Source organism: Helicoverpa zea, chromosome 7 (assembly GCF_022581195.2).
Source record: "Helicoverpa zea isolate HzStark_Cry1AcR chromosome 7, ilHelZeax1.1, whole genome shotgun sequence".
NCBI lineage: Eukaryota > Metazoa > Arthropoda > Insecta > Lepidoptera > Noctuidae > Helicoverpa > Helicoverpa zea.
In genome coordinates, this window is record NC_061458.1 from 9,796,005 (window position 1) to 9,812,362 (window position 16,358).

The following is a 16,358-nucleotide window of genomic DNA, read 5'->3' on the forward strand; positions in this document are numbered from 1 at the left end:
GATCTGGTTTACACCTTTCTGTATCACTTACGCGGAGAACTAATCATCGTAGTAAACAAACTATGTATTCCGGTTCTGACATACGCATAGCTCGCGTTCCGAGGCGCTCGTACTCACTTGATAAATCTGATCCAATTTACATAGACGTAATTACCACACGGAAAAGACGCGAGAGCTTACAAAAAACTTACAACCATCAGCTCTGGGCGTAATGACGTGTACCATGGTTGCCGCATCAAACTCCCATTAAAATGCCTGTCTATACATCGCGTGAAGATTCCTCGAAAAGAGACAAATGATGTCATAGCTCCCAGCGAACGTGTGTGATCTTATTTAGGGCCGAGATTTTAATAACGCAACGATTACAATGTCTTCTCATCTCATGTTATTGTTTCAGACAGTCTATCAAAGCGTGTATGTGCATTACTCACTCGGCATTTGTATATTTACCTTTAGATGTGTTGACCAGCATGTCTTTGAAATTGCTTTTCTGAAATGGTTCGTTTGCCTGCCTAACAATTAGGCGGTCGTAAAAACTTAAAGGATAGGTAAATAACGTAAAGGAATGTGTATATTACAGGCATTACTGCAACTAAAGTACCAATGAAACAACTTTATTGGACGCATCAGCAAATCCTTTACGCAGATTTGCAAACCTTCGCGAATCCAATCAGATTCGTAGATTTTATTATATAACATTCCTTTGGCTTTAAAAGCGTAACCAAAGAAATATACCATGAATAAGTTGGCACGAGCCAGGAATGTGTGAAAAAGTAAAGTGTTGAAGACGACATGGGGTTTAGGCGTCAGACCGACGTGACGCGACTGAGATTGCGTCGTCTGCCTTATGATGGATTACACCTCGCAACTTGTTACTTCTTAGAAAATACGAAGTACGAGATGAACCTGGGCAATTTGTGTGAACATTATTTCAATCTGCTGCGTCTATTTTTATGCCATTATTTATAAACTTACTATGTTTTTCCTCCTTTAATCATTGAACTAAAAAAAAAACTGCTGCAAAATCGACTTCTAGGTAGTTATAGACATAGGTACCTATGCTAGCTAACGAAATAAAAATACCGCTACACTGAGTAGACTGTATTAATGCGACGAGTATTAATAAAATGAAACAAAGATCGTGTGAATTTAGCCCGAAGAGGGTTATTCTTTACGGGGTATCTAATAGCCGTCGCGTTCCCATAAAGGCAGAGATTTAATTGGAGCACGCGATAGCCCTATCAATCTTACTAATAGAATCAAAAATTACTTCATTGTCTTGAAACTAATACCACGAAATGAGGGAGTAGATTGAACTGAACTAATACGGTCGATGAACTTCCGCGTTATAATTAAGAGTTAAGATTACGTTGCACCCAAATCAAAACGGAAACCGATATCTTATGTTATCACTTAAAGGGCTCAAGCTGTCAAGATGTTTGGAAAGACTTAATTAGGCAAGTGTTTTGACACAAAACCCGAGTTTTTATCAACTAAAACGAGTACAAGCGAAGTCACACTAATAAGTGTTGAATTCATTTTCAACGTGGGAAATCTAGTGAATGGGTGATATAGCAACATTAAAATGATAGTTGTTAGCTACAGACAATGTGGTTGCGGTAAAAGATAAAAACTTTTGTGGTGCTGACAGGCTTTCAAGCGAGTTTCCAGACGATACTCGTCAGTAAGGAGTGTACATTTTCTATAACTTGGTAGCGATTTATTATTTATTACGAAACTTACACGACAACGGTTTACTGATAAGGTAGAACACCATAAAATGAGTTTGTTATACTTTTGTGCACCTTTTAGAAGTGTTAAGTAGATAAGCCTGTGTTAGCCTTTACTCCTTTCTTTGCTTGTCTTATCTCTTCCGTAATGGATCGACCTAACAGCCATAGCTTTACTCTGAAGGAAGCAGTTGTACAATAGCAACATGTAGTAAGTTTAGTGGCCTTTAAACAACGTTATGACTCTTACAGGTGTTGATAATACAGTTTATGTGTTCTAATCTAAACCTTTGCTACGATACTAGTTAATTTACTCACTACGTCTTGAAGTAAAGAAACTATGATTTCATTGTAAAGGAAATATAAGTATCGTTTATGTAAGAAGGCGTTATCGACGTCCCATTTCCAACGCTTTTTAACAATGGTCCTGCTATTGGCGGAAAAGCACTAGTCTCAAATCGTAGATTAGTTATGCAATGAAGTCACTATTTTATTGTTTCTATCAATATTCTATTGCTTTTGTATGAGTTGAGTCACGCTTCAACGCAATACATAGATGGACTATGTTTTTTGAAAAACCTAAAACCTATGTTTAAAGATTTCATTTTCAATTCAAGCACGTCATGTAGCATATTTCGTGAGATATTTGTCTGTATCGCGAAAAACTGTATTAACTGTTTTGAAGAAATAAATCGTTTTGTTTTGTTCGACTTTATAAGGATGTTGATGAGGAACATAACGGTATGTTTTTGCAGGTATTTTGTAATTCAATTTACAAAGTAATTAGTACGTTTAGTGTCTATTCTGGTTTCGGCATCCAAATACGTTCCCTTGTTAGACAAACCTTTTGATGGACAAGTAAATAATTTTAGAGTTGCTTTGGAAGCCAGTGAAGTATGGTCTTCGATGAAAAAATAAATTAATGTCGCTTGTTAAAACCTTTACGATAAACTTAATACTTAGTCTTCAATTAACCACATTATAAAACCGCTAATAGAAACGGTCATCATCAATCATGATACAGTCGATGACTAAGCTATTTCAACATGAAATAATTTTCTTTAAATTTTCTTATTACACACATATGGTATCAAAACAATTCAAACCATCACCTGTTTAAAAGCACGAGCCTGTATTAAAAAAATACTTATCAAACTGAATATATGTATCTCTTTCCTTCATTGAGTTCATAAGTAAGTGTGACAGTGACAAAGATAGTTGAGCTCCTGTTATGGTATAAACCGGGAGCGTTGTAGTGCCCACGGAGTAAGGCAAGATGAGCGGAGATACCATAATTCAGGTAGGTCAGGCACCTTCTTATAGGTCAAATTCGTACGGTGGGCATGATCAATACGATCAGTTATGACTGAACTATCGAGGCGTTCGGGTTCTTTGAGATATCTGTCAACGATTTTTGGTATCACAAAAAATGGTCGGGTCCAAAAAAGGCGTAGATAAGGGCGAAAAAAGTAACGTTTTTCGTTCCCCGCTCACCCGCATTTTGGCGTGCTTCTTTCTTAGATGATTTTCCATGAGGGCACCTCCGCAAGTCAATTTGTTCTCCATGTGTTGCCAGTTTTTAAACAATTCTCTTTGAACAGGTGCTCGTGTGCTTACTCAAGTTATTTTACTAACTGTAGAGTATTCCACTCACGGCTCAGATTCTGTTGTTTACTCGCGGCTTCTGTATATGCCCTTTACATTTAGTTACGTATTAGTTTTTAATTGCTCCCTAATGGATGTTGCCATCGTCACTGACGTGTCTCTACAGATTTTTTGGGTTTATCAATAGGAATTTGTACCTTGTTTTTTACTGATTTGAACGGCGTTGTCTTATTATGATGCCTAACAATGGCAATATGTTTAGAATAATTTTAAGAGCAGCTTAGTACATCGATACTCACCTTAATTGAAAATTGTAAAGCATGCAAAATTTTATGCAGGTTCGCTATGCAAGCAATTATTCGGAATTGGTGTAAAAGTAATTATAAAAACAAAACAATACAAATGAAATAAAAAAGTAAGCTCGTTAGTTTGATTGGTTGAACGTGTTCAGACATTCCATTTCACGATATTAATGCTTCAAATGACCTCTGCAGCAGCCTTTTGTTTTGGCGAGAACATATACGAGATATTGAATTTATACTCGACATGCAGTTTTCCCGCGGTTTCTACCTGGTAACTTCTGTCCGTGCCGGTATAAAATAGAGTTTATGTTACTAGTTATGGTATAAGTTTTTTTTCGAAGTTTCGGCGCCTTATAAGCTAATACAAACGCACAAACAAAAAAAATATAATTCAGGTTTCTATCATTACTTTTTGTAGGTTGAAACTTTATTTTTTTTTTATATCTGTAGCATACGTAGATATGTATATGTAGTATTTTCAAACTCATTGTTTACGATAGTAAGTTCCATAGTGCAGAAATAGTACGCCTATTTTAGTTCAATTCTAATTTCAAACACGTTAAACATGTCGTGAGTATAAACGTTCTGTGACGAGAAGTGGCCAGTGTTGCCAACAATGAATATGAAATGAGGATGTGTGAACATGTGGAACATAATAAACATAAGCCTGATATGTTTATATACATTTTATTGGTGGGAATGTAGGAAAATATATGTATGAAAGACAGTAGTAAGATATTCATGATTACTTAGAAACTTGTACGCTGTTTGTAGTTGTCGTAAAATAGATTTAAATATATAAATTGTGCTAAAATATTGCAGGATTAGGTATAAAGTAACTAATAGTAAGATTTCATATCCATAACCTGTCGTTGAATTACCTACAGTCTCAACTATAATGTGCCAATTCTAGTGTATAATTAGGCTAGGCAAAGAGCGATATATTGTAAGTATTGCCAGAAGCATCTTTTGTATATGTACATAATGTAGTAGAAATAAGCGCGAATTTTAGTTCCAAACATTAGGACCACACAGAATTAAAAACATTTGCCAATAATAGGCCTGCGGCTTGCATCTGCTTTTGATTTGATTACCGTATATTCCTCCATTAAATAATATTTATGTTAACAGCTGTTTGAATAAATAACAAACAATTTGGCATGAGTGCATGACACTTGCTTTCTAAAATGTTAAGTATAATTTTGATACAACTGGAAGTTAAAGTCAAAGCCAAGGGATTTGCAAATTTTTAGTACTTCAGAATTTAGTCATAACATGCAAATGTTGTTGTATAAATATCGTATATTTTGCCGTCAGTAAATTATTTAAATTGTTTTCATCTTAAAACAATTGAGTTATCGTTTTTTGGCTGCGTGAGATAATAAATATAATTCCGAATCACGATCATAATTAGGACTCAATATTTCGCAAGTAATCACGAGAATTGAAATTTTCTGTTGATACGGGATTTAGTTGATCTACTAGATTATCTATATTGATTTAAAATTAAACTTATCATACACGTAGTATGATGACGTGTATTCTTTTTTCATATTCATGACAGATGTCGATAAGCGTGTATTATCTTCTACAATATTGATAACTGAGTTGATAACTGGTTTTACGTAAATAAATATTTTTCTTTCGTCAGTATAACACTAAAACACCTGTGTATATCTTCCACCTGTCGATCTTCATACAATAATGCACAAAGTTGTTCACAATGCGCGTGCGCAGGAATTATATTGTAATTAAATGTCGGTGCTGTAATTAACATTTATAATGCGGTGCATAGAGCAAAGGTGTTTTCTCGTATGTAAAGATGAAGTGTTATGGGAGTTATGAACCTTCTTTATGGTATATCGATATTATTATGTTAATGATAATAATCTATGCAAATGGAACGTAAAATGTTGACCACTGGTTTGAAATGAGGCAGATATAAAAATTACATGAAATAGAATCATGAAAAGATAAGTAAGTTAATTAACACACATATTTTTGGCTGAAACAATTTTAAGGCACCTTAATATACCTGAGGTTAAACAGGCTGAACTTGCTTTAACAGTCTCAAAAACCAGAGGGTTTCAAAATACACAATGGGCACTGGTCATATATAGGGTCACCTTAAACTTTTTTCCCTTGAGGCAGCTGCGCTCGCGCCGACATTCCGTCGTGTGCCGCGACTCCCGGCGTTTCAGACATTTCCGTCACAACGCCCGGTTTTTCATCTTTCCTCTTACAATTAATATTGATGACGACACAACCCGTTGTTTCGTATCTAATTAACTGTTCAAGTTTACCTCGTCATAAAATCACAGAAATTATAAGGAATATAGGAGGACATGAATTTTCTTGCCGGTTCTTCTCCATAAGGCACACTCTTTGGAACCGCGCAAGTAGCTTGATGTTTCTTGAGCATCTGTAATAAGTCTCTATGAAATAAAAACCTTTGACTTGGAAAAAAAACATTTTTGATCTTCATTCTTCACCTTCTCAGGTCTTAAAATCACAGAAATTATTGGATCTTCTTTTGTTTATTTCGAAAAAGTTACGTTACATTAGCCACTTAAATTATTAGTCGTAATACAGCTAGATGGCCATAAACATAATTTGTGCATTAGAAAATTGACCCCCGTCTTTTTTAAAGTCTTTAACTAGCGGTGAAACAATGAGAGGCGCGTTGTGGGCGCCAAGACGGTAGCGTCACGGGTCGCCGCCTCCGGAAGGAACCGTATCGTGGGAACCGCACCACGATACACTCCCTTATTATTCACCTGCATAATGTTTTGATAATTAGAGCACACCATCACTGCTGTTATTCTGACGTGTTAAAACAATTACTTGATGTGAATACACGTCTCATGCTATCGTGTTTGGAGATTGGATAAATTAGAGGTTATTTTGATAAATATGTGGCTATTCAAGGTGTTAATAAAATGAAAAGCAATTTAAATTTATCTATTTACTTCTCCGCCTGCAATCCGCCTCCGCGTGAGAGGAGGCCTGTGCCCAGCAGTGGGACGATACAAAGGCCGTAACAGTAACAGTATTTACTTCGTTTTTTCGTGTATAGACTTTAATCTTACCCGATAACTTAAGACTAGGCCTATTGTTGCGAATAAAGCCGCTGTCAAAAATGCATAAGTTACACCTAAATAATGATTGATTACGCCACTGATTAGTGGTGTCACAATCCCAGCTATTGACCTGACGCTACTAAACGCTCCTATCAGAGTCCCTCGGCTGTCAGGCCCACCCCTAGTCGCTACCACCTCCAAAGACACAATTCTCGCTAGAGAAAAGGATACAGCCTTCGGTATCAAAAGCACCACAAACAAGTACACATTAGGAACTAGAGCTAACCCTACCAAAGAGAATACTATCAAAAAGAATATATGTAAAATCCTCTGACTGTAGTCCTTATCATTTACGTAGAACTTATTAATATAGGCAACTGAATTATTTATTATGGATGAAACGATTCCTTCTGCAGCTACAATATAGCCTAGATACACGTGAGATAGACCGTGTTCAGTCATTAAGAACAAACGAAAATTACTATAATACAGGCCTACGGAGGCTGACAAAACTAGTTTGAAAACAAATATGTCCCAGTATGTAACCCAGTCTATGCTATAGAACTTATTGATAGTTTTTTTGAGAGTGTCAACGGTGAGATCGAGTATTTTTGATGCTTCGAATGCAGCTGCTGATTTGTCTTTTTTCTCTCTTGATGTTTCTGGCAAAGAGTTGATTAAACCTGAAAAAAAAATACACATGTTAATCAGCATAAAGGGAAGCTTCAAGGAAAAGTTTGACATCATCGTCATCATATCAGCCAATTGCTGTCATCAGTGTATCATATCGTCCACTGGTGAACGTAGACCTTAAAGAACGCAAATCATCCTGGTCATGACACATGAGCAGCTCGCATCAAAGATTGACAACACAACCAAAATTAAAATCATCTGAATTGGACCAATAAGATAACTAAATTAGTTCTGAACTTTTCTTTACCTGCATTAATAACGAAGAATGCGGATAAAATGACACACATTATAGTAAATCCGCTATTTGGGAATGCTTCCATAGCATACCCGCTCAGAACGGACCCCAGGGCTAGCCCTAGTGACCCCAATGACATTAATCTTCCATATAGAGTAGATATATCATCTGGATTTTCAAGATAGTCTGGTGCTAAAGCTTTGGTTAGTAGCTGAGTATGCTTGAATGTTCCTGAAACAAATGAAGATCGGTTATCTATACTAATATTATAAAGAGGAAAACTTTGTTTGTTTGTTTGTTTGGTTGTAATGAATAGGCTCAAAAACTACTGGGCCGATTTAAAAAATTCTTTCACCATTAGAAAGCTGTATTACCTGCGAGTAACATAGGCTATATTTTAACCCGGTACGAGCAGTAGTTCCCACGGGACGCGAGTGAAACCGCGGGAAAACGGCTAGTTTAGAAATATAATAGCAACAACGCAACGCAATGATGTTGTATGATGATAGTGAAGATAGATAGGAGATAAATAGTATTGATTATTTAAACCATTTATAGACACACACACACATACATAGATTGAACTTAACAATAATATAAATTATATAAATTATACAAAAAGATATCCTCTGTCCCTTGTAGTTCTTGAAAAAGTAAGTAATTTACACGCACACGGCAAAAGTACATACACAAAAAAAATATGCATGGCTTGTTTAGTTATTCAGAAGTGGTTTTTCCATGTCAATGAAAAAAATAAAACAATAATCTCTTTATCAAACCCTTCTATAGAAACAATAACAGTAATCTGACTCACCTAATAAAATACGGAGACCAAAGAAAACTAACAGGGAGGATGTTATTCCTAACCAGAAGTAGGTAATTGCGCAAACAATCAAACAATACAATAATATTGTTCTTCTGCCTCTAACGTCACCTATGCTTCCCTGAAAGAAAATAAATACACGGTTAATGCGGTTCCAATTTAAAAAAATATATATTTAAATAGCTAAAGGTGTGTGAACTATTTACTATAACCAAACCATAACCAGTCGTGAAATTGTCGCCATTGATCTAATTTATTACAGGGGCGATTTGACTTCTTAAATTTCGTTTATTTTTTTTACTAGCCTATGCTGTCCCACTGCTAGGCAAAGGCCTCCCTCACAGCCTTTCACTTTTCTCTATCCATCGCTGTTTGTGGCCAGTCCGAGAGGAAGCTGTCCAAGTCTTCTCTCCAGCGGTTCCTTATTCTAAGTTCGGTTATAGTTATAGTTAAATGGTACAACTCACCGTTAGAGTATTAAAAAAAGTGTTTTACTTACAACAATAGGTGATGATATCATTTGACATCCTGGATACACGGCTCCTAGGAGTCCTATTTGAATATGGTTGAACCCTAGTTCTTTTGCGTGGATGTCGACATATGGCAATATTAAAAATATTGACATTAAATCCTGTAAAAATGGTTTTGGTTAGCTTACTGTTTCACTAGCCAGTGCTACACTTTATACTACAAGAAGTCGAATGCGCCACAATTTACAAAGGTTTTCCTAATGTGCACTTTTGGTCATGAAAAAATAAATTCGTCAATTTTGCTGCCTCAACTTTCTTACAAATCATCTTCGAAAAAATCAGACATCAGACATCAGACGAAAACCAATAAAAAACTCACCAAAAACCCGACAAGTAAAAACGTCCAACTCGGCTTCATCTTCTTATTTTAATTAGCACTTAACTCACAAATATAAATAAAATAATACACTATAACTATTCCATAGTGCACAACACTTCATTCACTACCGATATACGTAACAACATTGATTAGACACATGTTTCGTATCTCTAACAGACTGCAAGTCACTTTGATAACACTATCTTAGAAAAACCACGATTAAGTTTCATTGTTATACCGTCCATTATTTAGTAACAAATCATTAGTTTAATTTACGTATATTTGAATATATTGTTCCGTAAATATGTTCAAAATAAGAGCTGTTTAATTGAATTGAAACTTGGCGATCGTCATTGCGACTTGTCCTTGTATTGATAACGTAGATGATAAAAAAATCATGGATGCTAAAATGTAATTAATTGCAAGTATCACGATTAGCTGTTGCTACTAGGTACTCGTGGTATGACTGGTCATGATTACTGAAAAATATCGCAAAAAAATATTTATCTCTTCCGTAAATCCTATAAAATATATGACATATTTTGGTAATTCATTTATTGATTTCTCAATATATTTTTCTTCATTTAATACATTTTGACATATTTTATCGTTACTGTTTTTGGGATCCTTCATTGTAGGTAGGTAGCATATTTAGTAATCATTACATAAATAAATACAATAAAAAATGTCAAGAAAGCAATTTAACGTCAATTTTATTTAAAAACATCTTCGTGTGTGTCCGGAAATGGAATCAGAGTTAACTCTATAATTTTTGGCTTCCGATCATTTTGGACAGTTCATCTGTAAGACCGACACGGAAATAAGGCCTAATCGTGAAATGATTAGAAAATGACGCAACTTCAGTTATATTGTGGTATAATGAAACGTGAGAAAGATTTGTGTTACCTTATCTGCCAAAGTTGGCATTTACAAATTGCCTTTCAGCTGATTTGATAAGTTGGTGATTGAATGCGATGTCATTGTGAACCAGCAGATTCCTTTAACTCGCAGTTTTTTATACTAAAAATATGTACTCTCGTACCTACTTTGTATGTCACCTACTTTGTGATTAAGTTTTCACTAAATCAAATTATGAGAATTAAAGTTTTCAAGGGTTCAATAAAACATCTTAATGTGTAGTTATCTATTTTATTTTCTCTTCTAAAGATCTTGTTCTCGATTGATAACTTAAAACAAGTCCTACCGATGCTAACATAGCACCTGTGTAAAATACATAATTTACTCCTAAATAATGATTAATGATACCACTAATGAGGGGTGTTATAACACTAGATATAAGCCCTACATTATACAATAATCCTATTAGTACTCCACGGTTGGTATCGTCACTTCTACTCCACAGAACATTTAAAGTTACCATCCTACCAAGTGAGAAATACATTGCTTTCGGCACTACTAATGCCACATACAAATAAACATTAGGAACTAAAGCTAACCCTACAAAGGACAAAACTATGACTAGAAATACATGAAAGATTCTCTGACTATAATCTGTATCATTACGATACAACTTATTTGAGTAAAAAACGGTTTCAAGTATTATAGTGGCAATGATTCCTTGGAAAGTACCAATATAGCCTATGTAGTCAGATGATATTTCGTGGTTTGCTTCTAAAAATGAACTAAAATTCATATAGTATAAACCTATGGAGGTGGACAAAATGAGTTTGAATAGGTATATGTCCCAGTATTTGTTCCAGTCTATGCTGTAAATGTTGTTGATACTTTGTTTGTAAGTCTCAGTGATGGAATTATTTAGTTTTTGTGTTTTTTTCTTTGACTCTGGATTGTCTTCTTTCTTCTCTTCAGAAATTTCGGGCAATCCATTGACTAAACCTGTAAAAATTAGACAGTTGTTTGAGAAATATTTAAACTCACAGACGCATTAAAACCCATATGTAATTTTGGATATGTTTTTGGTGATTTATAAGTAAAGGTAAAAGGATTTACAGGTAAACAATTTATAAATACTATACATATGGTTATATCCCTTAACAGGTAATATTTGAAACGAAAATAGCAAAATTATAGGATCGATTAAAAATTTTCAGATTTGTGATATGTATGTATTTTTTAAATACTTACGTAAAATTATGAAGTATAATGGTGTTGTCAATGCACATGCTATAGTAAATCCACTTTTGGGGAAAGCCTTCGTGATTCGGCCACCTAAGTTAGTTCCTAGATCCGTCCCTAGTTTCCCCAATGACAGAAGTTTTCCATAGAGAATAGATACGTCATTTGGGTCGTCAAGGTAGTCAGGCGCTAATGCTCTAGCAAGTATTTGCGTTTGTTTAAATATTCCTGAAAGAGTTAATCAATATTATTTTATTAATTTCAAAGTTCATTTAGATCATATAACTTCGTGAAAGAGATGAATGACATATGAAGTTTTATTCATAATTCTCTTTGATAAAATATGTTTTTCAACTTACCCAAGACAATGCGTAGACTAAAGAAAACAAAAAACGACGATGTTATTCCTAACCAGAAATAAGCAAATGAGCAAACAATCAAACTGATTATATAATAATACTGGTTTTCTTCCCTTTATATCACTCACGCTGCCCTGAAAATAAAACAAAAATTATGAATTAAATCTATTCCTATTACATGTAAATGCACTTGTAGTGCAAAGGTATATTTTTTAAACCGACTTAAAAAAATGAGTTTCTCAGTGTGATCTGTATATTTATGCGCGATTATCTCCTGTTTGGCGGAAGCGAATTTAATGAGGTTTTCAGCAAAATGTATGTCAGATTTAGGAGTCGGTTTTAGGAACATTATTGAAGTCTGTCAATTTATTTTGTTGTTAAAGATTTTAACTTACTATAAATGGTGATGATATCAATTGACACGCGTAAAATGCAGCTCCAACGAATCCAATCTGAATATGATTGAAGCCCAACTCTTTCATATGATTGTCTAGATATGGCAATACGAAGTGGACTGCAAGCATGTCCTGTAAATAAATAAAAACAGTTAATTTTTCAAAAGTATGTAGGAACCGTTAAATAGTTTGGGCTAATGCATTTTGAAAATAACTCATGTTAAATTAAAATTTACACTGAAGAGTAGACTATACAAAAACCTACCTAATTTATATTAAATTACCGTATTAAACTTCAATTTATAATAATTTTTATTACAAATTCTTGATTTTTTCAAAAATATTTACAAATTCGTTTAAATTGAATTACCATATTAAGCTGTATTAAGAAAAAAACAGTTTTTTTAAATATATATTCAAAATTCGACATTTAACTAATAGGTAAAAAAATCTTACCAGCAATCCAATGAAAATAAAAGACACGTATGGCGATGCCATTTTTATTTATTTTCAATCAAATTTATCCAGATCAGACCGCTAAATATAAAGAGGTAATACACAACAATGATTTCATACTACATTAAACATTATTTATTGTCGATACGCGGTACCGCATTGATTAGGCCTTATCGGTATCTCTAGTAGGCACACATCATCATGATAAACTTCATTTTCATCCAAACATGTATACGGAAATATCGAGTCTGATTGTTTTACCTAAAAACTAGACTAATGTGTACGGGTGTTGTTGCTCAGCCCCAAAACATTACCTATTGGGCATTATGAAAAAATAGTCAGATGTTGTCTATCGCTGCTGAAAAGCTTTTCCGTGGCAGATAATTTTGGACACTTTGCTATCAGAAAATGATGCAAATACCGCTCAATTGTCGCCATTGCTTAACCTGGATATTTTTTTCAGATTTGATAAGAAACATGATGTAATGCTGGTTATGTATTAATCCACTATATTCGATTTTCACATCAGATTATACGTAAGATCACATAATATTTCAGGAGACAATTGTTAAAACGGTCTATCTCATTTATGTGAATTTCCCTCCTGTTAACTATTTGGGAGTTTCTTGCTTAACCCCTTCAATTGTTTAATACCCTATCGGTCACATGGTTGAATGGGTCTCTAGTTAAAGCGCATTAAGCGGTCTGTCGGCCGTTTGGTCACACTTGCATCTCAATAGAGTTTGTCGTACGACACTACGCTTCATTGCTTGCTGTGTCTGTCATTGTTTTAGTCCGTTTCGTCACAATCGTCATACAGTTGGGTATGTGTAATGGTTCTAGTATGCTTTGGCTTTATGTGAGACTTTTGGTCGTTTGTAAACACAGCTCTAAAGAAATGTCTGTCAAAAAGTTAACCTGAAATGAAATTTAAGGTAAAGTTAAGGTTAATTTGACCCTTATCTAATTGTTGCATTATAGTCAGAAACCTTTACAGGCCTGTTCTTTGTTATCGTCTGTGAGTAAGACGGTAAATAATATGAACAGACGAATGTAATACATAACTGCGCTCACGCAGTACATTGGCACAGTTCGGTTGTGCGCACTGAACCGCGACCCCGCGACCCGCGACTTTTGATGACTCACCCTTCCTGACCGTCTTCAAGGATATGCCTCCTGTGACTAATTCTTGGTAAAAAAAGCCTCCATAGTTGGAATATAGACCATTGTAACAAAATGTCGTAATTCGTTGAGCGTTTCACGACCTCATTGACGTTAACGACACCCTAAAATTAAGAACCCTTCGGTTTAAGCAGCAATAAGGTTTAGGAAAGACGTGAATTTTAACACGCTATGAGTAAGTGTCGACTAATCTTTAAAGCCTGTTGTAAAAAGCAGGTGTGCCACTGTCAAACTGGATTGTGAGTTCATAGCGTAACCTAAATGTGTAAGTTATGACAAAGGTCTAACCAAATTCCGTGTCAGTCTCTTCATAAATCAACGCACATCAGTAGATTTATCTGCTAACATACATATGTAGAAAAATACTCGTTCCATTCTTCCATAATTTCTCCGTTATCAACCGAAGCAAATTATGCTATTAACGTAGACAGAAGTAGTCGCATATCGGTATATCTGGAAGTGCGGGTTAATCTCATCATCAGAATAGGAGGGTCTGCCTGAGCCGCGAAGACGTGTGGGAAACTCGGCCAAGCTTGACCGGCGAGCCATGCTTCGGGTAACGATCTAATTACAACACTTGACAGGTGCCCGGTCAAAGGTTGAACAAGAACATATACACAGGACCTTGAATTACAGGCAATTTCTTGCACTGCAATAAGGAAGCAGTACTAATAGGAAGTCTATAGAAGGATGTGACTGGAAAGGACATGGAATATGCAATTTTATTGTTCCATGCGGATACGGGCTGATATGTGAAAGTTAGAAACCACTGTTGTGTTTTAATAGGGTGGGGTTTGCTTTGTTCGCACAATGTGAAAACAAATTGAATCAATTAATATTTGTGAAATCACATTTGAGTATTTTTGGTCGAAACAATATTCCTGTGTTGTGGTTTTCCATGTGAACTGGTGCTCGGAATAAGCAATTTATGCAAACTTAATTCAATAAATAAGATGTTCCTTCCTTTGTTCTATTCAGACTTAAATGGTAAAGTAGCAATTTATTTCCAATACACTCAGTTTGAAATTGAAAGTCTCGTGAAACAATTGTATCAATTTATGGTAGTGGGATAACTGTGGGACCGCGGTTGCTTCAAGCTTCCCGCTTGTTCTGAAAATCATTACAATGTTGTGGTTACAATGTTTACAAACATCTTCAAAAGAAAAAAAAAGGAAAACAAAACACATCAACACCTTCCAATTTTGAAATAGGCACGGTTTAATTCGGCATCGAGTTCTTAAATCAAAATCGTCTCTGATAAATGTATCACTATTTCAATAATAACTCCTTCTATGTCCTTACAGACTCTTTCCAGAGGTTTCTTGCGATTGAACTTCAACGCCTCCATATCGGTAACAGTTTCCTAATACGTATTCTTACGTAGTATCGGTTGGATCATTCGAACTCCCACGGGTAGGCGCCTGCGCAGCCACGCGCTGAATACGATGCGTGATCGCCGTGAGAAATTATATGCTAGTCGCGGTCCGTGATTTTCTTATTTATATTTTTATTGCTTTATATTTGAATATAAAAAGCATGTAAAAACACTGTAACGTCATCGCTGATTAAGGAATAAATAGGTTTTATTAAAAGGCTCACATCTTCCAATCGTGTTAGTAAATGTTAGGTACCAGTATTGGCTACTGCTCACGTTTTTTCATAACCCAATTATAAAAGACTATTACTTATATTGGGTATTGGTTTTTATTGACTTCTTGTGTAACCAATTAGACAGGAACCTCATAGACGGTCATCATTTTGATCATAAATCGTCCCACAAAGTGGGAAGTTTATTACTTTATGGTCATCTCTTGAGAAAAGGTATCTGGTAATATAAACATCTATTTAGTAAGAGATTGTTTACCATAAGTGAGACAACACGTGGGCACTAGCTTTGTTATGATAATTCTGATAACTTCACGAAGTTTTGATAAGTATTGGGGTAACCAGCATTGGCGTTTATATTTAGTTGCAGTCATATTGTCATGTTTAAGTTTTTTAATATTTTTAATACTTTCTGCAAAAGAGCGGTAAAGGAACTTCAAAATTATATTTCTAGTGTTGATCCTAGTTTCGGCGACAATAGTACCGTAACTTTAAATAAAAATAATCATTTAAGCTTGGCTGATAATAAAATGTAAATTAGCTATTTCAACGACTATCATTTGGACGTTAACCTGTTCTCGCTTGGCTATAAAATTAAGATTGGAAACTATAAAAGTGGCTGAGGTTCGAGAGCCATTTGTAAACCTCAGAAACTTAAGTGGTCATATAATATTGCCGGTTCTTGGCCTAGAGTGGGCCATGTCTGTGGGTCGGTTAGATTTTGAAATTTTTAGGAAACGTCCATAAGACGCAGTGACCAAACCGGTCATAGATTAAGTGAAACCTCGTGCGATATTGTGGACGATCCAGTTTCGTGCTCATCTCTCATGTAATTTGATACAAGGCAGATAGGTGGCAATTTATGTGTCTACACGAACAATGAAAGCTACGACTGTTTTGGAGCACTTGGCATATCTGAAATTATGTATGTATGTATGTATCTTGTC

General features: G+C 35.1%; 2 protein-coding genes and 1 long non-coding RNA gene across 3 annotated transcripts in view; 1 reads left to right on the plus strand and 2 right to left on the minus strand.

The window, feature by feature from the left end:
* LOC124631744 overlaps nucleotides 1-16,358 on the plus strand; it is a 71,304-nt gene that overhangs the window by 13,639 nt on the left and 41,307 nt on the right. The window lies entirely within an intron of this gene.
* Nucleotides 6,588-9,477, minus strand: LOC124631748 (major facilitator superfamily domain-containing protein 9-like). The gene is made up of 5 exons (XM_047166329.1): nucleotides 9,318-9,477; nucleotides 8,968-9,099; nucleotides 8,460-8,589; nucleotides 7,658-7,876; nucleotides 6,588-7,400 (listed from the first exon to the last, which is right to left on the minus strand). Exons 1-5 carry the CDS (start codon nucleotides 9,354-9,356, stop codon nucleotides 6,691-6,693), a joined length of 1,230 nt encoding a protein of 409 aa, XP_047022285.1. The 5' UTR covers nucleotides 9,357-9,477; the 3' UTR covers nucleotides 6,588-6,690.
* LOC124631751 lies at nucleotides 10,451-12,652 on the minus strand. Its single transcript, XR_006984541.1, has 5 exons — nucleotides 12,625-12,652; nucleotides 12,169-12,300; nucleotides 11,774-11,907; nucleotides 11,424-11,642; nucleotides 10,451-11,174 (listed from the first exon to the last, which is right to left on the minus strand). It is a non-coding gene; the product is annotated as an uncharacterized LOC124631751 (long non-coding RNA).

What these genes read in the sequence shown, in the direction of transcription:
- LOC124631748 (XM_047166329.1), bottom strand. Translation starts at nt 9,356, where the DNA reads ATGAAGCCGAGTTGGACGTTTTTACTTGTCGGGTTTTTG. An exon ending in TGATATCATCACCTATTGTT is followed by an intron (nt 8,590 to 8,967) that starts GTAAGTAAAACA and finishes ATTTTCTTTCAG; the next exon opens with GGAAGCATAGGTGACGTTAG. An exon ending in ATTCTTCGTTATTAATGCAG is followed by an intron (nt 7,401 to 7,657) that starts GTAAAGAAAAGT and finishes TTTTTTTTTCAG; the next exon opens with GTTTAATCAACTCTTTGCCA.